General features: G+C 61.2%; 1 protein-coding gene across 1 annotated transcript; it reads right to left on the bottom strand.

Moving 5' to 3' along the window:
• Positions 1–5862: 5862 nt before the first annotated feature.
• On the bottom strand, positions 5863–7531 carry Sox18 (SRY-box transcription factor 18). Its single transcript, XM_042672271.1, has 2 exons — positions 7179–7531; positions 5863–6656 (listed from the first exon to the last, which is right to left on the bottom strand). The coding sequence occupies exons 1-2, from the start codon at positions 7444–7446 to the stop codon at positions 5911–5913; spliced, it is 1014 nt and encodes a 337-aa protein (XP_042528205.1). The 5' UTR covers positions 7447–7531; the 3' UTR covers positions 5863–5910.
• Positions 7532–9473: the final 1942 nt, after the last annotated feature.

Genomic DNA, 9473 nt, shown 5'->3' on the forward strand with positions numbered 1-9473 from the left:
TCACACTGATCTGGGGGTTCACACTGATGCAGGGGAACACACTGATGTAGGGGAACTCACACTGAACTGGGGGCTCACACTGATGCAGGGGGAACACACTGATGTAGGGGAACTCACACTGAACTGGGGGCTCACACTGATGTAGGGGAACACACTTATCTAGGGGGCTCACACTGACCTGGGGGGGATTCATGCTGATGTAGGAGAACTCACGCTGATGTAGGGAGCTCACACTGATCTGGGGGACTCACACTGATGTAGGGGGCTCATGTTGATTTGGGGGCTCACATTGATATAGGGGCACTCACACTGATCTGGGGACTCACACTGATCTGGGGGGGACTCCCTGACCTGTGGGCTCACGTTGATTTAGGGGCTCACATTGATCTGGGGACTCACTGATCTGGGGGGGACTCACACTGACCTGAGGGCTCACATTGATCTGGGGGGACTCACACTGATCTGGGGGGGACTCCCTGACCTGGGGGCTCACATTGATTTAGGGGCTCACATTGATCTGGGGACTCACACTGATTTGGGGGCTCACATTGATCTGGGGGGACTCACACTGATCTGGGGGGACTCACACTGCCCTAGGGGCTCACACTGATGTAGGTGGCTCACACTGATCTGGGGGCTCACATTGATTTGGGGGCTCACGTTGATTTGGGGGCTCACACTGATCTGGGGGCTCACATTGATCTGGGGGCTCACACTGATCTGGGGGCTCACATTGATCTGGGGGACTCACACTGATCTGGAGGGACTCACACTGATCTAGGGGGCTCACACTGATCTGGGGGCTCACATTGATCTGGGGACTCACACTGATCTGGGGGCTCACACTGATCTTGGGGCTCACATTGATCTGGGGGACTCACACTGATCTGGGGGGACTCACATTGATCTGGGGGCTCACATTGATCTGGAGGCTCACACTGATCTGGGGGCTCACATTGATCTGGGGGCTCACACTGATCTGGGGGGGACTCACATTGATGTGGGGGACTTACTGATTTGGGGGCTCATACTGATCTGGGGGACTCACTGATTTGGGGGCTCACATTGATCTGGGGGCTCACACTGATCAGGGGGCACACACTGATCTGGGGACTCACACTGATCTGGGGGCTCACATTGATCTGGGGGACTCACACTGATCTGGGGGCTCACATTGATCTGGGGGACTCACACTGATCAGGGGGCACACACTGATCTGGGGACTCACACTGATCAGGGGGCACATACTGATCTGGGGGCTCACACTGATCTGGGGGCTCACACTGATCTGGGGGACTCACACTGATCAGGGGGCACACACTGATCTGGGGGCTCACACTGATCTGGGGGACTCACACTGATCAGGGGGCACACACTGATCTGGGGGCACACACTGATCTGGGGACTCACACTGATCAGGGGGCACACACTGATCTGGGGGCTCACACTGATCTGGGGGACTCACACTGATCAGGGGGCACACACTGATCTGGGGGACTCATACTGATCAGGGGGCACACACTGATCTGGGGGCTCACACTGGTCAGGGGGCACACACTGATCTGGGGGCTCACACTGATCTGGGGGACTCACACTGATCAGGGGGCACATACTGATCTGGGGGCTCACACTGGTCAGGGGGCACACACTGATCTGGGGGCTCACACTGATCTGGGGGACTCACACTGATCAGGGGGCACACACTGATCTGGGGACTCACACTGGTCAGGGGGCACACACTGATCTGGGGGCTCACACTGATCTGGGGGACTCACACTGATCAGGGGGCACACACTGATCTGGGGGCACACACTGATCTGGGGACTCACACTGATCAGGGGGCACACACTGATCTGGGGGCTCACACTGATCTGGGGGACTCACACTGATCAGGGGGCACACACTGATCTGGGGGACTCATACTGATCAGGGGGCACACACTGATCTGGGGGCTCACACTGATCTGGGGGACTCACACTGGTCAGGGGGCACACACTGATCAGGGGGCACACACTGATCTGGGGACTCACACTGATCAGGGGGCACACACTGATCTGGGGGCTCACACTGATCTGGGGGACTCACACTGATCAGGGGGCACACACTGATCTGGGAGACTCACACTGATCAGGGGGCTCACACTGATCTGGGGACTCACACTGATCAGGGGGCACACACTGATCTGGGGACTCACACTGGTCAGGGGGCACACACTAATCTGGGGACTCGCACTGATGTAGCTGGGCCCAGAGACATGTCCCCTCCTGTGTCCCACCCCTAGCCCTGAAGCCCAGTGGTGGTAGCTGTGTCGGGGTGGCGGGCAGCCAGGGCTCCCGGCCAGGTGAGCAGGCCCTGTCCCCAGGTCCGGCGCCCCCTGCCCGGCGTGGGGCCAGGGGTCAGGGCTGTGGCTGGAGATAAGCCGCTTCCTGCACTCCCCAGGGCCGACATGCACCACACTTCCTGTTTTCTCCGGCCGGGCAGTGGCGTGGGAGAGAGGGTGAGATCCCAGGGTCCCTGGGTCTGGGATGCAGGGTGGGGTCCCTGGGATGCGGGGTGGGGTCCTGGGATAGGGAAGGGCAGGGCAAGGAGCCTGGATGGCCAGCTGGCTGAGTGGTAAGAGCTGGTGCCTGCAGAGGTGCCCCTCCTGCCACAAGACCCCCATGCCCTTGACCCCTGTGGATGGGCCAAAGCCTGGCGCAGGGCACGTGCAGACTGGGTAGACACTGAACTGGCCCCTGCAGAGCTTTAGCTCTGGAGGGCTGTTTGAGGTTGGAGATAGGTACCTCTAGACCCATTTTTAGCCACTCTAAGGGTGCAAGGGTCTTTCTTAAAAATTTTATTTCTTTTTGTGCCCGTCCTGGAGCTTGAACTCAGGGCCTGGAACTGTCCCTGAGCTTTTGTGTTCAAGGCCCCACTACTTTCACCACAACCCCATTTTTGGTGCTTAATTGAATTCTTACAGATGTCATGGACTTTCCTGCTCATTCTGGCTTTGGACTAAGAGCCTCAGAACTCAGCCTCCTGACTCGCTAAAATTACAGCTGTGCCACAGGTGTGCAGCCACCTTAATGCTTGTTTTTTGGGCAACCAGTAGTAAAGATGAGTAGCCGGGTGCTGGTGGCTCACACCTGTCATCCTAGCCACTCAGGAGGCTGAGATCTGAGGATTGCAGTTTGAAGCCAGCCTGAGTAGGAAAGTCCATGAAACTCTTATTTCCAATAAACCACCAGAAAACCAGAAGTGGTGCTGTAGCTCAAGTGATAGAGCGCTAGCCTTGAACTGAAGAGCTGAGTGACAGTGCTCAGGCCCAGAGTTCAAGCCCCATGACCCACAAAAAAAAAAACTAGTACTGGATTGTTTATGGAGATGATGAGAAACATCTCCAATTTTGATAGAGTTAATGTTTCCCATGCCTGTGAATACTCCCAAAACCAGAGTTGTGCACCTAAAACTTTTGCGTAGGACACAAGGTGTCTAGTGGTTCCTAGAAGCCCTCCCCAGTGGCAGGGCAGATGGCTGGTGGGGCCTGGCTTGGAGTGGGGTCAGATTTGAGGCAAGTCCCCAAGGACGGCAAAAGCAAATGTCAGTCAAGTAGCTGGGGTGTAGTAGTAGAGTGTCCAGTTGGGTCAGTCTTGAGTTCACCCTTCTAAGTTGGAGGCTGGGGTTTTATTTATTTGTTTATTTATTGCCAGTCCTGAGGTTTGAACTCAGGGCCTGGGCACTTTCCCTGAGCTCCTTTTGCTCAAAGCTAGCACTCTACCACTTGAGCCACAGCGCTACTTCTGGCTTTTTCTGTTGATGTGGTACTGAGGAATTGAACCCAGGGCTTCATGCACATGAGGCAAGGACTTCCCAGCCCAGAGGCTCCGGTTTTAAATGCACAGGCTCCTTTTGCCTGTCCCAGCATGGCTTTGATAACGTCAGTTGTCTCTGGAGTTGTGCTGAGTTAGAATCTCAGTGTGCCTCCGGTGATGACAGTATCTTCTGAGGAGTCAAAGCACTTTATTTGCTCTTGGTCCCCCTTTCCTTCTGGGATGCTCCCAGGCACAGACTAGCTCAGACGTTGGGAGGAGAGCCCTGCCCTGGTGGAAGGAGACCAACAGGGCCAGGAGGGACAGGGATGTGGGCTTGGGATGGCTACCGAGGCAGGACATTCAAGCACTGCTATCCTTGGTACTATGACTTTCTGTTCCCTTCTGTCTCTGTCTGGGTTCTTTGTGCTCTGCTGCTTATGGGGAGCCTGGGTACAACCCTCCCCACTGCCATTTGAGGTGTGGAACTTTTTTCTTTTGTTTTTGGTCAGTCGTGGGGCTTGAACTCTGGGCCTGGCCGCTGTCCCTCAGCTCTTCAGCTCAAGGCGAGCGCTCTACCACTTGAGCCACAGCGCCACTTCCAGTTTTCCGAGTGGTTTATCGGAGATAAGAGTCTCACAGACTTTCCTGCCCAGGCTGGCTTTGAACTGCGGTCCTCAGGTCTCAGCCTCTTGAGTAGCTGGGATGACAGGCGGGAGCCACTGGCACCCGGCTAGGTGTGGAGCTTATTGTGAATGTGTCAAAGGGGGCACGTGATGCAGCCCCGGCTGCATAAACCCCCCCACATGCCCTGGGCTCCCTGTGCAGATGCTCATGAATAGCTTGTCACACATCTGGCTGGGCATCTCATACCCCACATAGGAGTACAAGCTATCACAACCTTCTAAGGACCAGCTAGCCACCCCACGAGGGTGCTCGGTAGGACCTCATCCTTGTGTCTCCCATCCTCCCCGCTAAGGAGACCGTTTAGGCCTGGAGACTACTATGCAGGGCCCACTTCCAGAGCGACTGATCCAACTTTTCCTGATTCCAGGGGTTTGTCCAGTGAGGGGATTTTGAAAAGGACTCAGGAAGGCCAAGGAGATGGGGTAGAAAGAGGAATCCAGTCCATCTAGGAGCCTAGGCAGGGACAGTCTGACAGGGATTCAGAATGAGGATGAGGGGTCTGGGCCCCTCCTGCCCTGGCCATCCGCCCTCTCTCAGCAAAGGAGGGACAGGTTGTCTTGGGGAGCAGAGTGGGCAAGGTGTGGTGCTGCACTTTCTCAGGAAACTGGTTGAGCAAGAACACTGGATAGAGGCCCAGAAAGCTGTGGTATGAGCAGATGAAGGTTCCTCAGATGCAGGAAGCTTTGTAGAGGTGAACCTAATTGGGTAAGGGTTGCCCAGGGGAGTTGGTATGGTCAGACCATCTAGTTTTGATGGGGGATGTAACTGGAGGGGAATCAGGCTGGATGACAGAGTAATGCTGTCAGGGAGTCCACCTGGAAAGAAGAGAAATTGGGGCTCAAGGAGAACCGGACTCCTGGGAGATTCATCAGGAGGAAAGTACTCATGGCTCCAGACAGGGACAGCAACAACCACAGACACAGTGTGTAGTGATGGGAAGGCCTAGGCATTTTATTGTGGCCCGGGCCCAGGGAGCCAACGCCTGGGCACCCTTTACGGCAAACGTTGTTTCTCCTTGCATGGTTTTCAAGCCCTTGCTACATGGATGCTGGTGGTCACTGAAACCCTTCAGAAGAAAAGTTTAATTAAAAATTAAATATATATTGTACTAAGTATATAAAAGGCCAATAAAAAAATACAGTCTGGTTCTAGAAAATATACTGCAAGAGAAGGACTAGATGCTTCAAAAAAGGTGACCCTGGCAGGCAGGCAGATCCTAGACCAGGGCTTCCTGGAAGAGTTCACATCCAGAAGCTACCAGCAGGGTCACCAAGCCAGTGGCTGGGGTCAAGGTCATTGCATAGGCAAAACATCGGAGAGGGGGAGGGGGAGAGGGAGAGACAGACTGGGGGAGACAGACCAGGGGGGGGGGGGGAGGACGGAGGGGAGGGAGCCTGCGCGCACGCGCGGCAGCGGCCCCGCCGCCGGCCGCCTAGCCCGAGATGCAGGCGCTGTAGTAGACGGCGCTGCTGGCGTCGGACAGGGCGGAGATGAGGCTGCTCTCCTCCGGGCACGACATGGCCCGGGGCCCGAGCTTGGCCAGCGCCACGTGGTAGGGGAGCGCGGCGTCCGGGCGCGTCCGGCCGCAGTTGAGGTACTGGTCGAACTCGGCGAGGTCCACGTCGGCCCACAGGTCGGCGGGCGGCGCCAGCGGCTCGGCGCCGTCCAGCGGCGGGGCCTCGGGCGGCGGGGACAGCGGGCTGGGGTAGGGGCCCGGCGCGCCCAGCCCGTAGTAGAAGCCGGCGAGCGGCGCGGCGGGCGCGGTCCTGAGCGCCCCGTAGCCGGCGGGGTCCGGCGCCGGCTCGGGCGCGAAGGCGGCGCGGAGGGCCCGCAGCGCGCCGTCCTCGGGGGCCGCGGGCGGCGGGAAGAAGGCGGCCTCGCCCGGCTCCAGGCCGTCCAGCGGCGAGCGCTCGGGCGTGGGCAGCCCCAGGCCGTCGAGCTCGGAGCCCGGCGGCGGCCGCGGCGGCGGCGGCTCCCGGAAGGCGAAGGGCTCGGGCGGCGGCGGCAGGCCCGGGAGCAGCAGGCCGGGCTCCGGGCGCCGCGCCCTGCGCGCCGGCTTCTTACGGCGGGGCCGGTACTTGTAGTCGGGGTGGTCGCGCAGGTGCTGCACACGCAGCCGCTCCGCCTCCTCCACGAACGGCCGCTTCTCCGCCGCGCCCAGCTCCTTCCACGCTCGGCCTGCGGGCCGCGGACCCGGCGGTCAGCGCGCAGCCGGGCCGGGGCGCGGCCACGGCGGCGGACGGCGCCTCTTCGCCCGGTGCCCCGCGAGGGCCGCCCCGTCCCCGCGTCTCCCGAGGGCCGCCCCGTCCCCGCCCGCGTCCCGCGCCCCGTCCTCGCCCGCGCCCCGCTCCCCGTCCCCCGAGGGCCGGCCCGTCCCCGCCCGCGCCCCGTCCCCGCCCGCGCCCCGTCCCCCGAGGGCCGGCCCGTCCCCGCCCGCGCCCCGTCCCCCGAGGGCCGGCCCGTTCCCGCCCGCGCCCCGTCCCCCGAGGGCCGGCCCGTCCCCGCCCGCGCCCCGTCCCCCGAGGGCCGGCCCGTTCCCGCCCGCGGCCCGCTCCCCGTCCCCCGAGGGCCGGCCCGTCCCCGCCTGCGCCCCGCGCCCCGTCCCCGCCCGCGCCCCGTCCCCCGAGGGCCGGCCCGTCCTCGCCCGCGCCCCGCTCCCCGTCCCCCGAGGGCCGCCCCGCCCCGGCCCGGCCCGCTCACCCAGCATCTTGCTCAGCACCGCGTTGTGCAGGTCCGGGTTCTGCTGCGCCAGCCGCTTGCGCTCGTCCTTCGCCCACACCATGAAGGCGTTCATGGGCCGCCGGATGCGCGCTTCGTCGGCGGCCGGGCCGAGGCCATAGCGTGCGGGCTCCGGGCTGCGCGGCGGGCTGCGGGGCTCAGCGGCTGGCCCGCGTCCCGGGGCCCATGCGCGGTCTCGGCGGGAGGGCGGCTCGTCCGGTGCGCCGTAGCCGGGCGGCGATCTCTGCATTCCCGCTGGGCGCGGCCTGGGCGGAACGCGGCGCGGGAGCGCGGAGGACGGCGGCGGGCGTTGCGGGCCGGGCGGCGGGGGCTGCGGCTGGGAGCGGCCGGGGACGCGGTGCCCGCGCCGCCGGCGGGCGCCCAGATATAGCGCCGCGGAGCCAATCCGCGGCGGGCCGGGCCGGGGCGGGGCGCCACCGCCCCCCCCCCCCCCCCCCCGCTCCCTTTCTTCCGCGGCCCGGCCGGACCCCGCGGAGGCCTCCCCGGCGCAGGCGCCCTCCCCGGCCCGCCTCCGAAGGGGAGACCCCCAAGTGGGAGACGCCGCCGGCGTGGGCCGGGCCGCGCCGCCGCCCCACCCACGGAGCCGGCCCGGGCAGGGACCGACCGACTTGTGAACCAAGTTCTGGGGCGGCCGTCTTCACCACTTCCCTCAGGAAGGGCGCGCTTCCATAGCGCCCGACTTCACCCTGGGGCCAGTGGAGAGGGCCCTGTCCCCCAGACGGCCGCCCGACTTCACCCTGGGGCCAGTGGAGAGGGCCCTGTCCCCCAGACGGCCGCCCGACTTCACCCTGGGGTCAGTGGAGAGGGCCCTGTCCCCCAGGGGCTGCTGTGTGGGGGCTGCTGTAGGTTGGTTCTCTTGTCCAGGTGAAGACATTACTGTAAAAAGAGAAGACACTGGACAGATAAGGCAGGAGAACTCTGGTCTTCCTGGTTTTCCCTCCCTGGGCCAAGCTTAAAGGGAGCTCTAGGGGAGCCCCTAGCCTTAATTTTCCCTGAGTCCTTTGCACTCCATCAGGAAGGGATCCTGGTTCCAGATGCTGATAGCTCCCACTGCCGGGAACATGCTTCCTGCCTGCCAAGTGCGGCTCCATTAAGAGAATGTCAGGGGCTGGGAAGGTGGCTCAGTGGTAGAGCGCTTGCCCAGCATGCATGAAACCCTGGGTTTTGATTCTTTTTTTTTTTTTTTTGGGTCCGGTCGTGGAGCTTGAACTCTGGGCCTGGGCGCTGTCCCTCAGCGCTCTACCACTTGAGCCATAGCTCCACTTCCAGCTTTTTTCTTTTTGCTTATGTGGTGCTGAGGAATCGAACCCAGGGCCTCAGGCATGCAAGGCAAGCGCTCTACCACTGATCCACCTTCCCAGCCCCTGGGTTTGATTCTTCAATACCACATAAGCAGAAAAAGCCGGAAGTGGTGCTGTGGCTCAAATAGTTGAGCATTAGCCTTGAACAAAAGAAAGCTCAGGGACAGTGCCCAGGCCCTGAGTTCAAGCCCCAAGACTGGAAGAGAGAGGGAAAAAAAATGTCCAGACAGGAGTCAAGCTAGTGGCTCACACCTGTAACCCTAGCAAATTGGATTTTGAGATCTGAGGATCACTGTCTGAAGCCAACCTGGGCAGAAAAGTCCCTAATTGATACTCTTAGTTCCAATTAACTATCAAAAAAAATCTGGAACTGGGACTGGCACCAAAAGGGGAGGGGTAGAGGGAGGGAAGTTCCAGTTTCCCTGGGAGGCAGCTGGGCGGAGTCAAGACCCCTCTATCCACTCCAAGCCCCCTGCTATTCAGGATCCCCTCCCCTCTGAGAGTTGGGAGCTCAGGATGAGGCTACAGATGTCAGTGACCCTAGGCCTCTGTGGTGTCTGGTGGCTGTCTAGACCTCATAGAGGGCCCCTTAGGAATAATGTGGGTCCCCTGGGGGTCGTGATCACCCCAGGGGCTGTTTCTGCTCTGTCCCCAGCATTCCTGCTCATGGTCACTCAGCAGACATCTGGCTGTCCCCTCCTCCCCACCTGACATCCTGTTGTGTAGGACCTGGCGCTAGATGGCCAGGTTTACCAGCTGACTGCTCTCCAGATCTCCCTAGGCTCATCATGGGTCCTAAACCTGATCCAGGGACATGAAGCCAGGCTGGTGTGCTGGGGAAGCCGCAGCAGAGCGAGGTACAGTGCCCAGCCTTTCCTCCAGAGGCTGGCAATGTGTGGATAAGTTCACAGGTCCCCACTGGTGGTGCCGGCAACCTCTGGCTGGGTCCCAGTGT

The sequence above is a fragment of the Dipodomys spectabilis genome, unplaced genomic scaffold, assembly GCF_019054845.1.
Source record: "Dipodomys spectabilis isolate Male_0828 unplaced genomic scaffold, ASM1905484v1 ptg000692l, whole genome shotgun sequence".
NCBI lineage: Eukaryota > Metazoa > Chordata > Mammalia > Rodentia > Heteromyidae > Dipodomys > Dipodomys spectabilis.